The 24886-nt window shown below is 42.9% G+C and overlaps 1 protein-coding gene across 1 annotated transcript in view; it reads right to left on the bottom strand.

Moving 5' to 3' along the window:
• SLC7A11 (solute carrier family 7 member 11) overlaps nt 1-24886 on the bottom strand; it is a 262008-nt gene that overhangs the window by 194976 nt on the left and 42146 nt on the right. The window contains exons 2-3 of the mRNA XM_075860442.1: nt 17341-17467; nt 4599-4714 (exon numbers count right to left, since the gene is read on the bottom strand). Of these exons, the coding sequence (XP_075716557.1) occupies nt 4599-4714; nt 17341-17467 (243 nt within the window). The remainder of the gene's footprint in view (nt 1-4598; nt 4715-17340; nt 17468-24886) is intronic.

Raw genomic sequence — 24886 nt, 5'->3', positions numbered from 1 at the left:
GCCTGTAGGGCTTTTTTCTCACGCTCCTATGATCTCAGTGACCTTGATGTTTTTCAACATCTGCTATGCTCCGGTTTTCTTATTTTTTAGGAAGAAGTATGAATAAATTAATTAACCTCAAAAACTCAATCTGGCATTTCAGCCACCATTTAATTACTAATACCCATGTGTTCATATGAGTCTTTACTTACAACAGGTGGTCAGCTTGCTAATTTGTTTAGAAAAAGATGCAAAATACTTTTTTGTTTCCCAAAAAATGAAGCTTTTCTATACTTGACATTTGGAAGGCACTGGCATTCAGTTTACCAATTAATTTATTGTCGTTTCATTGAAAGCACAAGATGAAAAATGTCTATCCTTTACAAATATTTATTTTGCATTTAATTATGCATTCATGTATAGTGCGCTATGACCCATTGTCTTAATGAGATTACATATCAGGCATTTGTGTCATTGTTGTCATGACAATTATCATTACAAATATTTTACAGAAGCAATGGGATTCATTAGAGCAATCCGAGTGCTGGTGATAACTGTCTCCATGGGTTTTGAGACAGCATTATTGCAATTTTCAGCAAAAATATGACTGCAGTGAAAAAATACAAAAATCTTGCTAGATTTACATACACAGTTCACAAATAACTGCAACTTTTTTCAGTGAGAATAAGATCAATCCTCGGCCATGGTGATGTACTTGGTTATATGAGTAAAACATAAATAATATACTCTTCTTTGTGGCCACATTGTTCTCTTGAAAGGAGTTGTCCGGTTTCAGCAAATTATTGTTATTTTTGTATAATTAAAAGTTATTCCATTTTCCAATATACTTTCTGTAATAATTCCTTACAGTTTTCAAGATCTCTGCTTGTTGTTATTCAGTAGGAACATTCATTCATTACTTCCAGTGGATAAAGTTCTGTCCATGGTCATGTGATGGACACACAGGTGCTGGGATCATCAGAAGACACAGCTCTGATACACAGACTGTAAGGCCCTATTCACATATGCGCTCGTGCATTCCGTTGTTCTGCTCCGTCAGAGGGGCAGAACAAGCAAATGCCAGACGCAACGATTCTGCTGTAACACGGACACCACCGGTGGCCGACGGAACCAATTGACTTTAATGGGTTCCGACGGCTTTCCGTCGGGGTGTCCCTGTTTTACCGGAAACAATAGTTATTGTTTCTGGTCATTTCTGCCAGATCTGCGACGAAGGCCACTAATCGAGCCTCCAATGCAGATGTGAACAGAGCCTAACTGTAATGATCCCAGCACCTGTGTGTCCATCACATGACTATGGACAGAATTGTATCCACTGGAAGTAAACAATGTAAGTTCCCATTGAATGACAGCAAGATGACATCTTAAAAATTGTGAGGAATTAATACATAAGTATTTGGAAAAATTGTATAACTTTTGTAATTATACAAAAAATAGCATTCATTTGCTGAAACTGGACAACCGCTTTAAGGCCTCATGCACACAGCCGTACTACGGGTCCGTATGTGTATGGACCCGTAATTTGCCATCAGTGGACTTCAATGGGGCTCTACTGTACCTCTGTTTGTTTACAATTCCATACAGAGGCAGATGGTTGTTGTTCCATTGAATGCCATATAATGGAGATATACTTATAGGTGAGAAAAAACGGTGAGAAACAATGCCTAATACCTAATATTTAGTGATATGCATTTATCAACTATCTTAATAAAATAGGACGTGATTAGCTAGAGGGTATAGAAAGTCAATGTTGGCTTAAGATATAATTTCTTAATAGAGGTCTAATCCTCAGCAACTTTACCATTAATATTACCATTAATTACTATTACTGTTAGGACTCCTGATGCTATGTGCCACACCATGCTTCCTGTACAATCTCCATGAATAGAAAAAGTTTTGAGTTTTTGGTAGGTGACTGACCCAAAATATGTTTTATCAATCAGTTGTGGATTCTAGCAGTGTTTTAGGTTATTCAATTTAAAGCTATGTATGTTATTAGCATTTATTTTTTACTGTAAAATATTGTAGATGAGATACTGTATGTTTGCCTGTGTTACATGAGGCTGGCTACATGTTATGTTATTTGTTCAGGGAATAGATTATGTATAGGCAACTGGCCCACCAGGGATTGGTAGCAATAAAATGTAATTTTGATTTCAGCAACAATTCATAGTTTAAACCTACAGAAAAGTATGAGCCCATACTGTATCTCTTTATGCCTCCGGTTTTATATGGAGGTTTTTCTCAGGATAGTCTCTTTACACTGTAGTTTCTCAATTGTTTAATGAAGAAGTCAACTGGGGAAAGTTGTGAAAAGTTTAAAAGTTTTGTTTTTCGCAATATTATGTGAGTGCAAGGACGGGACATACAACATATGACTACTGCACCAAATACTAATTATTATATCTGCTGCTAGGGTTTTAAAGAAAAAAACACTTTATATATTGTTGTTCACCACTGTATATATATCATTGGTCCATTTGAAGTAGGTGCAATATATACCTCTGGGTTAACATTTATTTGGTAGCATGCATTAACACTTTGCATAGCTTATGCATTTTTATATATTTCTGTGTGTGTTAAGTTTCGGGCAAAATTATTCAAATAAAAATAACTGTAACCTAGCCCTAAGAATACAATCTAAATGTAATCCTTACTTATGCCAAGTTTTCTTGAACTGAATAGGGAATGAGGGCTGTGAGATTTTAGACTATTGTCTTTTAAATCTGCCTTATTTCAAGCAAGCTGAAATTTTACTTGCACGTATAGATTAAGGGTATGTGCACACACACTAATTACGTCCGTAATTTACGGACGTATTTCGGCCGCAAGTACCGGACCGAACTCAGTGCAGGGAGCCGGGCTCCTAGCATCATAGTTATATACGATGCTAGGAGTCCCTGCCTCTCTGCAGGACAACTGTCCCGTACTGTAATCATGTTTTCAGTAAGGGACAGTAGTTCCACGGAGAGGCAGGGACTCCTAGCATCGTACATATGTATGATGCTAGGAGCCCGGCTCCCTGCACTGAGTTCGGTCCACTACTTGCGGCCGAAATACGTCCGTCAATTACGGACGTAATTAGTGTGTGTGCACATACCCTAAAGGGTAACTAAGTGTTCAACAAACTTCTGACATGTCCTAGTGAAATGTCAGAAGTTTTGATTGGTGGGGGTTCGAGCACTGAGACCCCCCAAATCGCTAAAACGAAGCCGCAGAAGCGCTCGAGCGCTTGTGTAAGCGCTCAGCCGCTTCGTTTCTGTTCGTTTTTTTACGGAAATCGATGTAGCGGTGTATGGACTCAATGGAAAGTCTTTGAGCCCGTACTCCGCTACATCGGCTTTCCGAAAAAAGCTAAACAGAAATTAACCGGCTGAGCGCTCACCTGAGTGCTTCTGCAGCTTCGTTTTAGCTTTCTGTGGGGGTCTTAGTGCTCGGACCCCCACCAATCAAAACTTCTGAAATGCCACTATGACACATCAGAAGTTTGTTGAACGTTTAGTTACCCTTTAATGCTTAGTAACAGTAGACTTCTGTACATTATACAATATGAGATGGTACACAACCTTACAATCACTATTATTTATTATATTACAAATGACTAGGCTATAACAAGGTGTGAAGTCAGAGTTCTCTTGGCCACTGGTGTATCCACAGGGGTACAGGCGGTGCAATCACACTTGGGCCTATATGTTGACAGAGGCCCAAAGGGCAGTTTGCCACAGGAGAAAAGATAACTTTTGAGGTTCAATCAGAATTATGCTAACTAGCGCTCCTAAACTAAATGAACACCTCACTTTTTTTATGGACATTCAGATTTAGTAAACTTTAACTTGATATTTAAGCATTAAATATACGTGTATTTAAAGTGTTACATGTCAAGTTATACTTTGCCACATCAGTAGATTCTACCATTGAGTAGTCTTACAATGAAGTCATATTGCATATAGTGGCAAGTGGTAGCGTTTGAAATTGGTGGAAGGCCAAGTTCTATAATTGGCATCAAGGGCTTTTAAACATCATGCCATACCCACATATGTCCTTAGAGTGGGAATGTCACCCTGTTTGCCCTGTAATGTCCTTTAATATTGTATCCCCTGCTGATCAACTAACCAAGTATCAAAATCTGCCAGAAGAGGGGAAAAGGATAATTTTCAGGTGCAGCTTTATGGACATGTTGGACAAAATGGTGTACTAATCTGCCAGGCCTTAGGCAATGCTATTTTAAGGACCCTTTGCATGGGCAGATTACTGCCCATAATGAGAGCCGATTGGCGATAAAAAAGTTGATTGGCGCTTGTTTAATGGCCCCGTTACATGAACCAAAGCAACCGGTATGGGGACAGACAATTGTTAATATGTGTGTCTGCCGATGGCTGACGTGTTACCTGGGCTTATGATGGGGAATGAGTGTTCTTACGAATGCTTGTTCGGCTGCTTATTGGCTCGTGCCAATGGGCCTTTACCCTCCTGTTCAGTCCACCTTTTAACTAAAAGATGCATTCCTAGAAATCATGGAAACTGATCATAATACTTTTATTACAATTTATGAAGAAACCATTCATAAGAAAAGTAACTTATATGAAGTTGATGCTTACTTATTCCAAGAGCTGTGACTAATTTGACAGCGAGGTCTGGTATTTCACATTGTATGAAGAAGGGCTCGAGGATATAGCGTCCGAATGCTAGTGATATCACTGCTGTAGCAGCTGGCCTAAAACCGAAAAATAGAGAGAAAGAATCATTGTAATGTAAAGTATAAAATAATTCAAAGCTTGGATTATAAATGCATTGCATTCTCTGTGGCAGAAACCGCTTCTTGTGTCTGCTTTGTTCTATAGCACATCTTTCTCATTATGCATAGTCTGAAAGTAAAATACATTTATTTTATTGTAGTTTTACAAGCAGTTGCACAAAGATATAATTATAATAACTGTTAGTTCCTGTGGAAATGTTGCACTGACCGTGAAGGTAAAGATTATAGGACTATTCATTAAAGTATGTTTTTGTCAATGCGAAATCAGCCGGATAAGACATGCCATTTCATACGATTTACGTCTGGTGTTTTCACTATGTTGAGCAGGAACTGTTACTGAAACAAATTGCATGGTTTCAAATTTGCCTTTTGGCTTCAATAACAGGCAAAAACTGACAGAAATCTCACTTCCCTTAGGAGAATAACGGAGAGGAGAGAATGTATGAATTACTGATGTGTATTAGGGCAATTAGTGAGGACAGAACCGGCCATGCAGTGAGTGTTGTAGACAGTCGGAATTCATCCAGTAAGCTGGCTCAGTCTACTGAGACATGTCTTATACCATCACATGAGTAGATAAATTATAGGTTTAAATCTATCCAAAGTTTGCTTTTGAGGCACGTAAATTGTCTTGGCATTGCTAATTCAGCTAAGAGATTGTTTGACCCTTTGAACCGTTCATTTAAATTTATAAGAAATATTGAAATACATAAAGTAATAATGCGCAAAATGTTGTACAATTGCAAAGATCCACAATTTGCTGTCAAAGAGCTTAAAATTCAGAAGAAAAATGTGACTGCACAAGGCCAAAGGCTACTTAATACTGCAAATGGTGCTGGCTGTGCAAAACAAGCCGTGTCCTACCACTATGGTTTTATCTAAATACTTTTACTCAGGAGTGTAACTATAGGGGGTGCAGAGGTAGAAGTGGCACCTGGGCCCTGGAGCCTGAAGGGGACCAAAGGCCCCCATGCCACATAAGATGACACCAGTATTATAAATGGCCCATGGTTGATGGGGAGCTCGGTTACAGGTTTTGCATTAGGGCCCAGAAGCTTTAAGTTGCATCTCTGTATCACCTCTTTTTAGCTGTACTTATCACAATTCTGAAAAACTGTACAATGGCATTCGCCCTGTTGTACAAGGGTAAAAAAATAAACAAAAAACTGGCAGCAGAAGAAGTAATAGCATAATAATAATAAAATCATAACTCCCCCTTAAATTTCCTGCTGCTTCAGTGCTCCAGTAACCAGGGGCGTCGCTAGCACCGGGCCTTCGATGCCCAAGCCCCAGATCTTTGCTCCTTCCCCTATCCCCGGCGACTGCCACATTCAGGTTGCAGCGGTCATAATTGCAACCGGGTCGCAGCGGTCGCGCTTGCGACCGGGCCGCGGACACCCGCACCGCATCTGAAAAAATTACTGTAGTAACGGGTAATTGGGCCTACGTAATAAAATACACGGGCCCCCATTACTATAGTAACAAGCACATACTTACCCATCTTCCTTCCTGAGCGCAGCGGAAGTCCTGACGTCTTCTCGCATCATGACGTCACGACGCTAGATAGTGTCGGGACAACCTCTGCACCCAGAGTGGAAGAGGAGGGTAAGTTTAACATTACTGCCTGCTGGGGTCCTGTATCTAAGCCTGCCTTGTTGTAGGCTTAGATCCAGGGTCTAACAGACAGTATCACACATGTGTTAGGCTTAGATGCAGGGCCCCAGCAGACAGTAATCTTATACAGATTACTGTCTGCGTGGGGTCCTGTATCTAAGCCTACCTTGTGATAGACCCTGTATCTAAGCCTAACAGACCGTGTCTCACATGGACCCTGTATCTAAGCCTACCACATGGTATTCTTGATACATGGGCCATGTCTAATACTGTCTGATGGGGCCTTTATCTACGCTTACCCCAAAGTAGGCTTAGATACAGGGCCCCAGCAGACCGTAATCTTATACAGTATAAGATTACTGTCTGCTAAGACCCTGTATCTAAGCCCCTCATGCTTAGAAACATGGTCTAACAGACAGTATCACACACTAACCCCCGATATTACCCTGGTACCCACCACCACCAGGAGTTCTGGGAAGAGCCGTTTACGATCTAGTACCCGACCATCTGTAGCGAGTGTCCGGCATTGGGGTGGCCGCAGGCTGGTATTACTGTTGCTAGGCAGAACACGTAAATAAGATGAACAGCGAATAAACATGCAGAATAGTTATAACAATGTCACATAAATGTCCAATAGTTTCCTATAGCGTGAAAATGTTTTAGATGTATTCTCATCAGGTTTTAGGACTGCTTGAAGTTATAGACTTGAAGACTGAGGCTGCTTTATTCTTATGTTCTCATGATAATACTGTAAAATTCCAATACTCTAGCACACCCGTGATCATCAAAATAAAGCATTATCAGAACTGCCGAACTATCGGAAGGTAAAGAAAAAAGAAAAACATACTCAGACATGCACACACCTAATAGCAGTGTTGGTCTGGGGTCCCTTGGGCCCACCAGAGGGATTGATTCTGAGGGCCCATCCACCATCTCTACAGAATATTTGCACATCCACTTGTTGTTATCATTGTACACATAGGCCGTATCGGCAGTAAGGTCTAATAGGTTGTTTATGAATTACCCATAAGACCTTAGTGGCAAGTGCTTGGCTCCGTTTCTCTCCTAAACCACAAACATCTCTGTAGTGGTCAAGGAGGATATATTAAGGATATATTAAAGAGCCAGTGGTCAGTAACACTTAACAATGCTTTCCAGAGGCTTCTGTGGGGAAGTGAATGTTTGACTCTAATGGTCACTTTTGGTCGTGAATATTGCCTAAGGTAACAAGACCGGAGCAAATCCTCACAACTCAAGCTTTTGATACAGAACATTTTTAAATATAAAATGTAAAAAGAGACAACTGTGATATGGCTTCTGAAGATGATGTTTTTCAACCCCCATTCGTGATCTATGCAGAGAAAGAGGAAATTTGTTAAAAGTACCTTGTAGCAGATTTTAAAGTAGAATCTACTTTTAATCTTAAATTGTGGAAATACCTACTCACATAAAACTGGGAAAAATAGGAGAAAATACTGGTTCAGATTACAGTCAAGAAAATGTAGCAATTATAGGACGCTCAAAAGTTTTCTAAAATGACAGATAATAGGGAAGGAATATTGCATATTTTTTAAAAGCTTTCTACTCTGTAATCTTCCATCTCTCAAAGGAAGTCACTTGTATAATGCCATGCAAAGATCTGAATGCAGCAATTTCTGTATTATCTAAAACACAAGAGATTTTTACAACCTATGCTTATCTGATATGCATGCAATTAACTATTGTTCATTACATAAAATTGGTACAGTGACCATACACTAGCAAACTGATGTCTATTTCCTACTCACATATACCTCTGTAAGCATGTCCTCAAGAGAACCAGGCCATTTTTTACTTCCATCAAATTCACTGAATCAGTCACAATGACCTATTTCATGCTGATTTGTGAGCTGGCTGAATGCAATAATTAGAATTACATAATGTCCTTCCCAATAATGTCGCCATCACGTTCCCTTATAACCTCATGCAGTTATCAGACCAGCCAAAAGTGTATGGGTATCCGTCATTTGATTGTCTGAAAGCGGTGGGAGTTGCTGGGGGTCTTCTTCACACGGTTCTCATGCTGTACTTATTCACTATTTTATATTGTCATCTAGGTTGAGGAGTTGAGTCATATTTGGATATATTATTCTACTCGTCCAACTATACCCAACAACCTTTTTAATGTTTCCATTATTTCAGATTTGGTTTTAAATTTTGTTTTAGTTTTCTTTTATGAAAATGTATTATTAGGATTCCAAATTATGTGAATTCACATTAACCAAAGACATTCACAATAGTGTGTTATTATATTCAACCTACTACTATTGCACGTAAATGATCTTAACAACACCACAGACAACCATATATGTGCTGCACATAGTGTATTGACAAAAACAGCCATTTGTCGTGGGAACGGGGCTAGTTGATTATTTATTTTATTATTTTAGCAGGCATTATGGGGGCATTATACTGCGTAGGGAGGCACTATGGGAGCATCACACTTTGCAGAGGCTCTATGTAAGTATGTTACTGTGTGAGGGGGCCCTATGGGGACATTTTACTGTGTGAAGCAGCACTATGGTGCATTACACTGTATGGGGGCATTATGGGGCAAGATACTGTGTGAGGGGTAACTATGTAGGCATTATACCGTGTGGGGAGGCACTATGGGGACATTATACTGTTTGGGGTCTTTATGAGGACGTTATACTGTGTAGGGGCACTATTGGGGCATGATAGTGTATAGGTGCCTTATGGGGGCATGATACTGTGTGTGGGGTACTATAAGGGCATTGTTTTACTTATTGCTGGAAAAGAGGGGGCACTCATTACATCTTTGCACTGGGCCCACCAATGCGTTAAAACAGCCGTGCTTGTATCTACCCGCAGTATTATGTAAAGTGTAATATTTTAGTAGAAATGCAGGTGACACAAAAGGAATGGACTATTGGATTGCAGGGTCAGAAAGCACTTTACTCCATGCTTCCCCAATTTAGTCTGCCCTTCCCTTTCAATAATTCACTGTTGCTAGGCAGAACACATAAATAAGATGAACAACGAATAAACATGCAGAATAGTTATAACAATGTCACATAAATGTCCTATCGTTTCCTATAGCATGAAAATGTTTTAGATGTATTCTCATCAGGTTTTATGACTGCTTGAAGTTATAGACTTGAAGACTGAGGCTGCTTTATTCTTATGTTCTCATGATAAAAATTCCAATACTCTAGCACACCCGTGATCACCAAAATAAAGCATTATCAGAACTGCCGAACTATCGGAAGTTAAAGAAAAAAGAAAAACATACTCAGACATGCACACACCTAATAGCAGTGTTGGTCTGGGGTCCCTTGGGCCCACCAGAGGGATTGACTCTGAGGGCCCATCCACCATCTCTAATTTCAATAGATTTTTATTTGAATTTTCCAACACAAAACATAACACGTATGCAAAGACCTCTAAACATTTCGAGATCTGTCAGTTACATGTATATATAAACATGAAAATTATAAAAAATTATAAAGAATGAACAAACAAGAAATAAACAATGCCTCCATGTAGGGAATATCCCACTACACCACATTCCTGCTGTTTTATTTGAAATGTTTAGAATTTAACCACCGTTCCCATAACTTTCTAGTACGGAGATGAGTCTGAGCTTGTGATAGTACTGATGTTTCATAATGGCAATTCAAATTTACCCTCCTTATGACTTCAGCTATGGTAGGAGACTTAGGGGACTTCCATGCCTGAGCTATAGTTAGTCTAGTAGCAATTAGAATGTGATAAATGACCAATCTCTTGTCTGGTGGGATGTCTTCAAGCAAGATATCTAGTACTGCTAAAGAAGGATTAGGATTAACCGTGAAGTCTGATACCTCTGAAATTATATTAAATGTCTTGCTCCATAAAGAAGCTATCATAGGACACGACCACCACATATGTAATAGAGATCCTGTTGCTCCACACCCCCTCCAACACAATCTGGAAGACCCCTGATAAATATGTCCCATCCTAGTAGGAGTAAGGTACCATCTTAGATGAATTTTCTTCATTAATTCCATATGATTCACACATTTGGACAATTTAGATGACCATGTAGAAGCTTTAATCCATTGTTCTATAGGGTAAGAAGTCCCCAGGTCTCCCTCCCATTTCACCATGTACACTGCTTTCCCATTTTCCCCCACCTTAAGAATAAGGTCATAACTACAAGCCATGCCTTTATAATTACCTGACCTTGCCCACACAAATTTGTGGAAGGCCCCAACTTTTTCTGGCACCCTTGGAAATTGTACCGATTGCATTAGATGTCGTATTTGAAGATATTGCAAAAAATATCTAGACGAGATGTTATATGTGCTTGCTAGATTTTCAAATGATTTAAACATGTCTCTTTAAAAAAAGTCAGAAAACCACTCAATCCCCACTTCCCGCCATGGGGTAATTGATAGGTGAGAGAGACAGATTGCAATAATTTGGATTGGGATTTGAGTCTTTGGTACATGAATCCATTTTTCTTTACACACATATGCACTCCAAACCTGTAGAGAATCTGACATCGACCGCAAGGGCATAGGAGGTATTTTAGCCCCTAGGTAAGCAGCTACCATGAAATGCTTCATTATTAAGGAGGGAAACATTGCATCTTCTAATTGAGCCCATAGAGGTTGTTCTGAAGAAGCCCAACTTGGTCTCATCTGATCCATTATGGCCGCTATATTATATGCTTTTAAATTTGGAACTCCCAATCCTCCATGTTTCCCCCTTTTAAACAATATCAGTTTAGCCACCCTTGCTCTCTTGTTATTCCAGATGAATTTCATAAGTACCGTTTGTAATCGTGACAGCAACGAGGACGATATTATGTAGGTATTGTCCTACAATAATATAAATATTTGGGTAGAAGTAGCATTTTTACTATATTAATCCTGGCCATCCACGTTAATTGGAACTCATCCAATCTGTTACACTCCTTCGTTATTTGGGATAGGAGATTTGTGTAATTTATGTTCATAACCATTGATGGGTCAGGAGTCAGTAGGATACCCAGGTATGGAAGACCATCATTTGCCCAAATAAAATTGAAGCTAGCGAGAAGTGGTTTTAGTAATGGAGGGATATGAATGGGCATTAACATGGATTTCGATACATTCAATTTATAGTATGACATCTCCGAATAACAGTCTATAATCCTGGTTATTTCTGCTAATGAAGACATAGGTGACTGACAAATAAGAACCACATCATCCGCGTAAAGACCAATTTTGTGTTCTCTTCCCCCTACTGTAATACCTGAAATATGTGGTGATGTTCTAATCATTTCCGCAAAAGGTTCCATACATAAATCAAAAATTAAAGGGGAAAGCGGGCATCCTTGGCGAGTGCCGTTGCTTATCAAAAATGTTTTGGACAAGAATCCAGATGTGTATACCAGAGCCGATGGAGTGGAGTATAAGGATAGGACCGCCTGTTTTATAAATGAGTGTAAGCCGAATTTATCCAAAACAGCTTCTAAAAAACGCCAATGTACCCGATCAAATGCCTTTTCCGCATCTAGTGAAAGGACTACCGTGGGTTCTGACGAGTCATAAGCTATCTGAATCAGGTCTAATAATCGTCTGGTACCATCCCTGGCCTGACGTCCTTTCACAAACCCTACCTGATCTAAGGATACCAAGGAGGGTAACCATTCATTAATCCGCATTGCCAATAGTTTTGAAAAAATTTTGATATCACTATTTAGCAGTGAAATTGGCCGAAAATTCTCAGGTCTATCCATCATTTTGCCCGGTTTAGGGAGAGTTATCAATATTGCCTGCAGCATTTCCGATGGGGGATACTGTTTGGCCGCTATCTCATTAAATATCTTAATCATATATGGAAGAAGTACTTCTTCAAATATTTTAAAGTATTCATTAGGGAGCCCGTCCGGACCCGGAGCTTTATTTAATTTTAACCCTTTCATTACCTTTTTAAGTTCAGCTTCCGAAATTGGCTCATTTAAGTTACCAATCTGTGTTTCAGATAGTTGTGGGAGGTTAATTTCAGATAAGAACTCTTTAATTGAGTCCGATGTAACATGGGGTAAAGAAGAGTCTTCTTTTAAGTTATATAGTCGGCTATAATAGTCTGCGAAGGAATCTGAAATCTTCTGGGGATCATATACCTTCTTTCCATTTGGAAGGGATAAATATTGGATTTTTGATCTTGCTGTCTGTACTTTTACCCTTTTCGCTAAAATTTTACCAGGTCTATCCCCTTGTGTATAAAAATTCATTTTGAGGCGTTTCAAATTTTTATCATATTGAAATAGGTTCAGAACCTGAAGTTTATCCCTCAAATCTCGAAGAATTTCCCCTGTACCCTTTGTAGGGTTAGCTTTCATCACAGATTCATTGACCTTAATTGCTGTTAATAATGCATCCATTTCTTTATTTCTATCTCGTTTCGCCCTAGCCGCCTGTTGAATGAACAGACCTCTTACAAAAGCTTTATGAGTACACCACACCATTTCTGGCGTAGCGGAGGGAGCGTTTAATTTAAAGAACTCGAGTAATGCTGTCCGTATCAATTCCTGATTTATCTGAGATTTCAAAAGGAATGTGTTTAATTTCCACGGGGCTCTAGGGGGTAGACAGTATTTTGCCTTCAGGAATAAGGATATAGGGGCATGATCCGACCAGGTAATAACCTCTATGTCAGTTTTTTCCGAGTTTAAGAGAATCTCACTATCTACTAGGAAAAAATCTATTCGGGAGTACGCTGTATGAGGTGCCGAGAAGAAAGTGAAGTCTTTTTCAGATGCGTGTTGGTAACGCCATACATCGTGCAAGTATTCCCCTGCTATCAGAGATTCTATCTCCAATCCTCTGCCTCTCTCTGGGTTAGATCTATCCAATCTATTATACATAACAGTATTAAAATCCCCACAGATTAGTAAACCTCCCTGTTGCATTGCTTTAGCTTTAGTAAGAATTTTAGTAATAAACGGAATTTGTCGGTTATTAGGTACATATAAAGAAACAATAGTATACATAACCGAATCCAATTTGCATACCAGAATTACATATCTACCCTGGGGGTCTATGGAAGACGTAATTTTTTCAAACACTACCGAGTTTTTAATTGCGATAATAACCCCTGCTGTTTTCACATTATTGGTGGCTGAAATAATATTTGGAAATTTAGGGTGTTTAAGAAGATGAACATCTTTGGTGCGTAAATGTGACTCTTGAATGCATATTACATCCCCTCTAGAGTTATTTGCTTCCTTCCATAACATAGAACGCTTATAAGGTGAGTTCAAACCATGTACATTAATTGATACAAACTTAAGACCCATTATAGTTGAATAAGGTTTCCTCAAGTACAGCAGTAATCTTAGTAGTGGGGAGGCCGAAAAATAAACAAAACACAACGCAATCTACATTGTAGAAACCAATCGCCGTCTGAACTAACGGCTTGCTGAAGTAACCCAACAGCATGTTATTTCCCTCTTTCAGGGAAAAAATAGGAGCTAACCACCGTAGGACCTGCCTTCCTTAAATATGTATGGACTACCTCCACAATTTACCACCGGGCATACCTAAGACATTTGAAGCTCTTATACAGTTAGCACAATATGTTTATACATATATCCATCTATCAATCTCCCGTTCTTTTTCTGGACCGGCTACCTTGCTCCGACCACAGTGGAGTGATTACTTCTGGACGTGAGTCTTCTCTGCGGCGAGGACTCTGTAGTGGTGACGCATTTATCAGTCCCCATTCTTGAAGTATTGTTTTCGCTGCCTCCGGAGAATTACACACATGCACATTCCCATTCTTGGATATTATGAGTTTCACTGGAAATCCCCATTTGTATAGGATTCCTTTTTCTCGTAAAATTTTAGTGAGTGGCATGTATTCTCTACGCCTTAGCATAGTAGCTGCTGACAGGTCCGGATAAATCGCAATTTCCTTGAAACGGTCTGGCAATTCTGGAGAATTTTTCAGAGCACGCAGGAACTCCTCTTTTATGTGATAAAAATGAATCCTAGCGATGGAATCTCTCGGGAGATGTGGCGCGATATGCCTCGGTTTAGGAATACGATGAATCCTATCTATAGTCATATCCAAGTTTGTTTTTTGAGGTAACACCACAGCCAAGAGATCTGTTAGGTATATAGAGAGTTGGTCCAGGGTCTCCGATTCCGGAATACCCCTAATTCGGATATTGTTCCTGCGTGATCTATCTTCAAGATCCAACACTTTGTTAGATAACCTCTGTACTTCCTCTTCTAGCGTTGAATTTGCGTCTATTAGCAGATTATGCGATTTAGCAAAGGTTTCGAATTTATGTTCAATATGGTCTGTTCGAGATGCTATGGCAAGAATGTCAGTTTTCAATTCTCCCAAAATGCTTTTGATGTCTGACTGCAGAGAATCCCTCAAAGAATTCAATAGCTTTTTAATTGTAGTCTCCGATACTGGATGTATATCTGAATCCTCTCCCATGTCGTTGTTTAGTGATTCTGCTCTGGAGGAAGATGCAGGGGACAGTGGAGGTAGCGATAATCGCCTCTTTGCTCCTGCCTTCCTGGAAGGAGAAGTAGCAAAAAACTCTGTGAGTTTAGTAGGTTTGGATTTCTGATCCTTTTTTTTGGTAGTACCTCCCATTGGGAACTTTGTGTGCTGGTTATATAAAGATATAATCAAAAACGACCCCTCTCTGTCTGTTTCAGACCGTCAGATTTTGAGGCTGGAGGCATGCCTATTACACTTTGTTTGTAGTGATGTAAAGGAGGGGGGAGAAGGGGGAAAACGGCGCCTGTTCCCTCCAAAACTATATGTTCACCGTTCTCTTCTATATGTACTCTTATTCCAGAGTAGAGATGATAAGATGCCAAGGTATTTATGGAAAGGAAGATTTGTCAGTCTATGTTGTCTCCCTTCAGCATAGGGCAGATTTCTAGGACCTCTTTAGATCGGGATGCACAAGATGGCGGATCTTCTCCCTCGACCCGTTCTCCTCCTCTCTGCTCCTCTCCTCCTGGACTTGCCGACAGCCGTGTCAGTCCTCACTTCGCGTACCACAGCCGCTCCTGCTTGTCGCTTCAGGCTATGAGCACTCAGCCGCTGCTCTTGTAGCGCAGTCCGAGCCCAGGCACTCGCACCTCGTGACACCACTCCGCCGGTGCAATGGAGCCCAGCGCCGAACCCGCTCCGGTCTGCTTCCTGTCTTGCACCTCAAGTCGTTCCCTAGTCGCCAGACGTCCTCACACTCCGGGAGAGAGAAGTAGGTACTGGAGTTTGGGTTTATTTATGCCGCTTCTTAGCTTCTTAGCCACGGAGCTCCCGGTCACACATCCGTCCTCATGCAGGTCCCAGCCACGCCCCCCCCCCCATCCACCATCTCTACAGAATATTTGCACATCCACTTGTTGTTATCATTGTACACATCGGCCGTATCGGCAGTAAGGTCTAACAGGTTGTTTATGAATTACCCATAAGACCTTAGTTGCAAGTGCTTGGCTCTGTTTCTCTCCTAAACCACAAACATCTCTGTAGTGGTCAAGGAGGATATATTAAGGATATATTAAAGAGCCAGTGGTCAGTAGCACTTAACAATGCTTTCCAGAGGTTTCTGTGGGGAAGTGAATGTTTGACTCTAATGGTCACCTTTGGTCGTGAATATTGCCTAAGGTAACAGGACTGGAGCAGATCCTCACAACTCAAGCTTTTGACTAACTGTGATATGGCTTCTGAAGATGAGTTGGATGAGTATAATAATATATCCAAATATGACTCAACTCCTCAACCTAGATGACAATATAAAATAGTGAATAAGTACAGCATGAGAACAGTGTGAAGAAGACCCCCAGCAGCTCCCACCGCTTTCAGACAATCAAATGACGGATACCCATACACTTTTGGCTGGTCTGATAACTGCATGAGGTTATAAGGGAACGTGATGGCCACATAATTGGGAATGACATTATGTAATTCTAATTATTGCATTCAGCCAGCTCACAAATCAGCATGAAATAGGTCATTGTGACTGATTCAGTGAATTTGATGAAAGTAAAAAATGGCCTGGTTTTCTTGAGGACATGCTTACAGAGGTATATGTGAGTAGGAAATAGACATCAGTTTGCTAGTGTATGGTCACTGTACCAATTTTATGTAATGAGCAATAGTTCATTGCATAAATATCAGATAAGCATAGGTTGTAAAAATTGGAATAACAGGCTCCCTTCTTACGACTTATTATTTTTGACTCAGTATTTTATATTACCAGATAATTTTCTTTATCTCACTAAGCGTTTGATTTCCTATAGTTTCTAATTATTCTACCTTTACTGTAAGTGAAATCCTTTCCACATGCAAAGACCTTTCCTGGTGAGTATATGCAGAAACCAATGTGAGCACACATACCTTCAGTGTAAAGCATGATGGAGGGATAGAGCAGTAGCTTGAGACACTAATAAGACGGGAGGGGTGGTACAGACTACCTCAGACTTCGTTTACAGCTTAGACTTTCATGCAGCTTCAGATCATAGCTATGCCCTAATGGAGCAGCATGGGCATAACAATAGGGAGCTCAAGGGTTGTCATTGCACCCAGGCCCTGGTGGTAAAGAGGGCTCAGCGGCCCCTCTGCCACATAAGAGGACATCAATATTGTAAATAGCAACTGAGCGTTGAGGGGCCATGGTACAGATTTTGACTTGAGACCTCTGTGGAGCAGAGCTGAAAAGCAGCATAGCGAACAACTCTGAAGAAAAAATAATAATACAGTAGCAGTACGCATCACCCACAGTCATGGCTTAAAAATTATTTTTTACACCTCATGTGGAATTCTCCTTTATTAAGCTCAATATGGAGCTTTTATCTGGCTTTACCACTTTCTGTTGGATGGTGTCACTGAATCAAGGTGAGTCAACATTTTCAATTTTATCAACAAACATTAAGCCAAAGGAGAAACGCACATATACTACTCACCGAATAACAAGCAATTCTACCCAAACTCTTACAAATGCAGGCAGTGGACCAAATGCTTCTAGGATATATGTGTAGTGGCCACCAGATTTCTTTATGCACGTTCCAAGTTCAGCATAGCATAGAGCACCTAGAAAATACACAGCATGTTATTTTATTCTATGCGGAGCACGTGTCAAATATTACATAACAAATTAGTCTATATGAAAGTACAGACTGAAGTATTAAAACTAAAGGGTCCACTTGTAATTGTATATTGGGGTGTTTTCAGACTGCCAGGAGGGAAATTGTCAACCTCAATGGAAGTTTTCTTATATATAATGCCAACATATTCTGCAATGCTGTATAGATTGTCATCTGATAGTCATCACTTAGTCCCCATCCCCAATGGTGCTCAAAATCGAATTTCCCTATCTCAGAGACACGCACTCTAGGGCCAAATTCATAGGAAGCCAATTAACCATCAGCATGTTTTTGTAGTGCGGAGGGATGTTGGAGTGCATAGACATTTTGTATCTGTGACATAAAGCTTTTCGATGAATACTTGTGCTATATTAAACACCTTCAAAATAAAGGCCAAATATTACTACTATTTTTACTGTTAAAGGCTTTGTAGACATTCAGAGTCATTTTTCTGTTGTTTCAATGCATCTAAAATAATTTTGCAAGCAGTCTTACAGTAGTTAAAAATCTATTGTTTTGTGTCTACAGCTTCTATCTAGACCCATGTGTTTCGATGTTAACAGGCAACAAACAAACTGTTTCGTTTGATCCTGCCGTAATATTGTCATCCAGCTTTCCCCTATTTCTTGCTAAACTACCAAATGTAGTCCTGGCAAAAAGTTTTGAGACTGACACAAATTTGGTTTTTCACAAAGTTTCCTGTTTCAGTGTTGTTAGATCTTTTAGTCAGATGTTTCTGTGGTATACTGAAGTACAATTATAATCATTTCATAAGTTTTTAAACTTTTATTGATAAATACATCTTATGCAAAGACTCAATATTTACAGTGTTGACCCTTCTTTTTCATGACTTCTTCAATTCGCCCTGGCATGCTGTATATCAGATTCTGGGCCAAATCCTGACTGATGGCAACCCATTCTTGCCTAAACAGTGCTCGGAGTTTATCACAATTTCTGTGTTTTTGTTTGTCCACTTGCTTTTTGAGGATTGACCACAGGTTCTCAATGGGATTGAGATCTGGGGAGTTTCCTGGCCATGGGCTCAAAATGTTTCAATGTTTTGTTCACTGAGATACTTTGTTATCACTTTTGCCTTGTGACATGGTGCTCTATCATTCTGGAAAAAGTATTGTTCTTCACCAAATTGCTCCAGGATCGTTGGGAGAAGTTTCTCTTGGAGGGTGTTTAGATACCCTTCTTTATGCATGGAAGTGTCCTTATGCAAAATTGTGAGTGAGCCCACTTTCTTGGATAAAAAGCAACCTCACACATTAATGGTCTCAGGATGCTTTACTGTTGGCATGACACAGAACTCATGGTAGCGCTCACCTTTTCTACTCTGGACAATCATTCATCCAGATATCCCAAACAGTCTGAAGGGGGCTTAATCAGAGAAAATAACTTTACCCCAGTCCTGTAATGGCAGGAAGGAGGTGAAGGGAAAGTGAGCCCTAATCTACCCACCGCCCTGTCCCTGCCTACTTGCAACGACCCGCCCTAGGCGACGAGGTACAACTGGGCGGCGGTCCCTACGCTGGCTAAGTGCACAGGAAGACAAACAGGGAACACGCAAGGGAAGGGGCAGTAGCCACGGAACGCCACGAGGAAACGGGGCGGCGAACGAACAGTCAGGACCAGGACGAAGTGAGTACACCCGAGCGGACACGGAGACAGAAGCAAGCCAGGGCAAGCAAAGCAGGTCAAGCAGAACTGCAGCAAGGCAGAAGCACGGCAGAAGCAGGCTGGAGCAAGCAGCAGTGGGGCCAGGAATCCAAAAGAATTACAAGCACTGAGGGAGAGCACAGGGCAGGTAATAAAGGGCAAGGGGCGGAGCTAACTCCGAGAGACCAGGCCGCGATAGGCTCTCCCACTCCTGAGCCTGCCACCCTGGTTGGTGGGAGAAGGTGTCAGTCGAACAGGTCTGGCCTCAGGTGTGGATTGATTAATCCCAGGAGTGTAGCTAGATGAAGTACCTGGCAGATCCCTAACAGTACTCCCCCTTTTATGAGGGGCCACCGGACCCTTACTAAGGGGACCCGGTTTAGTGGGGAAGAGGAGGTGGAACCTCCTGATCAATACCCCAGCGTGAACATCACGGGCAGGTACCCAAGTCCTCTCCTCCGGCCCGTATCCTCTCCAATGGACCAGGTACTGGAGGGAGCCCTGGACCATCCTACTGTCCATAATCTTGGCCACCTCGAATTCCACCCCCTCAGGGGTGAGAACGGGAACAGGAGGTATCCTCGAGGGGGACCAGGACGGGGAGCAGCGTTTAAGGAGGGAGGCATGGAAGACGTCATGTATGCGAAAGGATGGGGGGAGCTCCAGACGGAAGGATACAGGGTTGAGGACTTCAATGATCTTATAAGGTCCAATAAATCGGGGAGCAAACTTCCTGGACGGGACCTTAAGGCGCAAGTTCCTGGACGACAACCAGACCAAATCCCCGACGACAAACCGGGGGTTAGCAGAACGTCTACTATCCGCCTGAATCTTTTGTGCGCTCTGGGACGCCTCTAGGTTCTTCTGAACCTGGGCCCAGACAGTGCACAGTTCCCGATGAACCTCCTCTACCTCAGGATTATTGGAACAACCAGGGGAGACGGAGGAGAACCTAGGGTTAAACCCGAAATTACAGAAAAACGGGGAGACCCCTGACGAGTTACTGACCCGGTTATTCAGGGAAAATTCAGCAAGGGGAAGGAATGAGACCCAATCGAATTGACAGTCAGAGATGAAACACCTTAAATATTGTTCCAGGGATTGGTTGGTCCTTTCCGTTTGGCCATTGGTTTCGGGATGGAAGGCGGAGGAGAAGGACAGATCAATCTCCAACTTTTTACAAAAAGCTCTCCAAAATAAGGAAACAAATTGTACCCCTCTGTCAGAAACGATATTGACTGGGGCCCCATGGAGACGCAGGATGTGTTTCACAAACAAAGAAGCTAACGTCTTGGCGTTAGGTAGCTTCTTAAGGGGCACAAAGTGGCACATCTTGCTGAAGCGGTCGACTACCACCCACACCACCGACTTGCCCTGAGATGGAGGCAAATCGGTGATAAAATCCATGGAGATATGGGTCCAAGGTCTCTGGGGAATGGGCAAGGAACGTAGTAGGCCCGCAGGTCGGGACCTAGGGGTTTTGGACCTAGCGCAAACCTCACAAGCGGCGACGTAAGCCCTAACATCTTTAGGCAACCCAGGCCACCAATAGTTTCTGGTAATGAGGTGTTTGGTGCCCAAGATGCCAGGATGACCAGATAGAGCGGAGTCATGGTTTTCCCTGAGTACCCTCAGCCGGTATTGCAGGGGAACAAACAGTTTGTCCCCAGGGACGTTCCCGGGAGCTGCACCCTGATCAGCCGCGATATCAGAAGGTAAATCAGAATCCGTGGCAGAGACGATTATACCAGGGGGTAAAATACAAGCGGGATCCTTCTCGGAAGGAGGATTGGCCATGAAACTACGTGACAGAGCGTCAGCCTTAATATTCTTGGACCCAGCCCTATAGGTAACCAAGAAATTAAATCTGGTAAAGAATAGTGCCCACCGAGCTTGTCTAGGATTAAGCCTCCGGGCCGATTCTAGGAAAACCAGATTCTTGTGATCCGTAAGGACCGTTACCTGGTGTCTGGCCCCCTCCAGGAAGTGCCGCCACTCCTCAAAAGCCCATTTAATGGCTAGAAGTTCGCGGTTGCCAATATCATAGTTACTCTCCGTGGGCGAAAACTTCCTAGAGAAGTAAGCACAGGGGCGGAGATGGGTGAGGGAGCTGGTACCCTGGGACAGGACGGCCCCCACTCCCACCTCGGAAGCGTCAACCTCCACAATAAATGGCTCCTCTTGGTTGGGCTGAATCAGCACAGGGGCCGAGATAAAGCACTTCTTGAGAGTCTCAAAGGCCTGGACGGCCTCAGGGGGCCAATGGAGGACATCGGCACCCTTGCGGGTAAGGTCCGTAAGAGGCTTAGCGACGACCGAGAAGTTGGCAATAAATCTCCTGTAATAGTTGGCGAACCCTAAAAAACACTGTAACGCCTTAAGGGAGGCAGGTTGGACCCATTCCGCCACAGCTTGAACCTTGGCAGGGTCCATGCGGAATTCATGAGGAGTGAGGATTTGCCCTAAAAATGGTATCTCCTGTACCCCAAAGACACATTTTTCAGTCTTAGCAAACAGATTATTCTCCCGAAGGACCTGGAGCACCTTCCTGACATGCTCCACGTGGGAGGACCAGTCCTTGGAAAACACCAGTATGTCATCAAGGTACACAACAAGAAAATTACCCAGGTACTCTCTCAGGATTTCATTAATAAAATTCTGGAAGACAGCAGGGGCATTACACAACCCAAAGGGCATGACCAGGTATTCGAAATGACCCTCGGGTGTGTTGAACGCAGTTTTCCACTCATCCCCCTCTTTGATGCGGATAAGGTTATATGCCCCCCGTAGATCGAACTTAGAAAACCATTGGGCTCCCTGAACCTGATTAAAAAGATCCGGAATCAAAGGAAGTGGGTACTGGTTCCTTACGGTGACCTTATTCAGGTTACGATAATCAATGCACGGCCTAAGACCACCATCCTTCTTCCCCACGAAGAAGAAGCCAGCACCTACAGGAGAAGTCGAGGGGCGAATGAAACCCTTGGCCAGGCATTCTTGGATATACACCCTCATCGCTTCACGTTCAGGACATGAAAGATTAAATATCCTACCCTTAGGAAGCTTGGCACCAGGCACCAAATCGATAGCGCAATCGTAATCTCTATGGGGGGGCAACACCTCGGAGGCCTCCTTAGAAAACACATCGGCGAAGTCCTGAACAAACTCAGGAAGTGTGTTTACCTCCTCCCGGGGAGAAATAGAGTTAACAGAAAGACATGACATCAGACATTCATTACCCCATTTGGTGAGATCCCCAGTATTCCAATCAAATGTGGGATTATGCAACTGCAACCAGGGAAGGCCTAAAACCAGATCAGACGATAATCCCTGCATCACCAGTACAGAGCACTGCTCCAAATGCATGGAGCCAACCAGGAGTTCAAAAACAGGAGTATGCTGAGTAAAATAACCATTAGCAAGGGGTGTTGAGTCGATTCCTACTACAGGGATAGGATAAGGTAAATCAATACAAGGCATCTTTAGAGACATAGCAAATTCCACAGACATGATATTAGCAGATGAGCCAGAATCCACGAAAGCACTGCCCGTGGCAGACCGGCCAGCAAACGAGACCTGAAAGGGAAGCAAAATTTTATTGCGTTTCACATTAACGGGAAATACCTGTGCGCCCAAGTGACCTCCCCGATGATCACTTAGGCGCGGAAGTTTTCCGGCTTCTTATTCTTGCGCCTGGGACAGGTGTTCAGTAGATGCTTGTCGTCCCCACAGTAGAAGCAGAGACCATTCATTCTGCGAAACTCCCTACGTTGTCGAGGGGACATGGAGGCCCCGAGTTGCATAGGTACCTCCGAGTCCTCCGTGGAGGGGCGAGGAGACGGGACCTCGGGGGGAATCGCAGAAAAGTCAGAGGGGAGCACACTGAAGCGTTCTAGCTGACGTTCCCTGAGACGTCGGTCAAGTCGTACTGCTAGGGCCATAACCTGGTCAAGGGAGTCAGGCGAGGGGTAGCTAACCAGCAGATCCTTCAGGGCGTCAGATAATCCTAACCTAAACTGGCACCTTAGGGCCGGATCGTTCCACTGAGAAGCTACGCACCACTTCCTAAAATCAGAACAGTATTCCTCAACCGGTCTTCTACCCTGACGTAAGGTCACCAGCTGACTCTCGGCTAAAGCAGTCCTGTCAGTCTCGTCGTAAATGAGTCCGAGGGCAGAGAAAAAACGATCAACAGAGGAAAGTTCAGGGGCGTCAGGAGCCAAGGAGAAGGCCCACTCTTGGGGCCCTTCCTGGAGTCGGGATATGATGATACCCACCCGCTGGTTCTCGGAACCTGAGGAGTGGGGCTTTAGGCGGAAATACAGTCTGCAACTCTCCCGGAAGGAGAGAAACGTCTTACGGTCCCCTGAAAACCGGTCAGGTAACTTGAGGTCGGGTTCTAGAGGTGAGGTGAGGGGTACTACTAAAGCAGCGTCACCCTGATTGACCCTTTGGGCCAGGGCCTGGACCTGTAGGGAGAGGCCCTGCATCTGCTGGGTCAGGGTCTCAAGGGGGTCCATGAAAGCGTCAGCGTAGGAGAAATGGTAGACTAGGTAAGGGCTTGTAATTATGTAATGGCAGGAAGGAGGTGAAGGGAAAGTGAGCCCTAATCTACCCACCGCCCTGTCCCTGCCTACTTGCAACGACCCGCCCTAGGCGACGAGGTACAACTGGGCGGCGGTCCCTACGCTGGCTAAGTGCACAGGAAGACAAACAGGGAACACGCAAGGGAAGGGGCAGTAGCCACGGAACGCCACGAGGAAACGGGGCGGCGAACGAACAGTCAGGACCAGGACGAAGTGAGTACACCCGAGCGGACACGGAGACAGAAGCAAGCCAGGGCAAGCAAAGCAGGTCAAGCAGAACTGCAGCAAGGCAGAAGCACGGCAGAAGCAGGCTGGAGCAAGCAGCAGTGGGGCCAGGAATCCAAAAGAATTACAAGCACTGAGGGAGAGCACAGGGCAGGTAATAAAGGGCAAGGGGCGGAGCTAACTCCGAGAGACCAGGCCGCGATAGGCTCTCCCACTCCTGAGCCTGCCACCCTGGTTGGTGGGAGAAGGTGTCAGTCGAACAGGTCTGGCCTCAGGTGTGGATTGATTAATCCCAGGAGTGTAGCTAGATGAAGTACCTGGCAGATCCCTAACAAGTCCTCTGCTGTCCAATCCCTGTACTTCCTGCAGAATGTCAGTCTGTCCTTTGTTGCCCTTCTTGACACCAGGCCAGCCTCCAAAAGCCTTCGCCTCACTGTGCGTGAAGATGCACTGACACCTGCCCGCTGCCATTTCTGAGAGAGCTTTACGCTGGTGTTGAACTCATCCTGTAGATGAATCCTCTTTAGGAGACGTTCCTGGCACTTGCTGGACTTTCTTGGGTGCCCTGAAGTCTTCCTCACAGCAATTGAACCTCTCTATTTGAAGTTCTTTATGATCTGATAAATGGTTGATTTAGGGGCAATCTTACAAGCAGCAATGTTCTTGCCTGTAAAGCCCTTTTAATGCAAAGAAATTATGACTGTACGTGATTCCTTGGAGGTAACCATGGTTAACAGAAGAAGAAAATGATCTAAAGCACCATCCCCCTTTTCAAGCAACCAGTTCGCTGTTATAATTCCATGATCATGACAGTGATATCAGCTGCCTTGTCCTGATTAACACTTTCGCCTGAGCTAATGAGAAGATCACTGAAATTAGGTTAGCAGGTCATT

This window comes from Rhinoderma darwinii, chromosome 1, assembly GCF_050947455.1.
Source record: "Rhinoderma darwinii isolate aRhiDar2 chromosome 1, aRhiDar2.hap1, whole genome shotgun sequence".
Lineage (NCBI taxonomy): Eukaryota > Metazoa > Chordata > Amphibia > Anura > Rhinodermatidae > Rhinoderma > Rhinoderma darwinii.
Note: the sequence above shows the minus strand (reverse complement) of the source record. Positions and strands in the feature narration are given on the sequence as shown.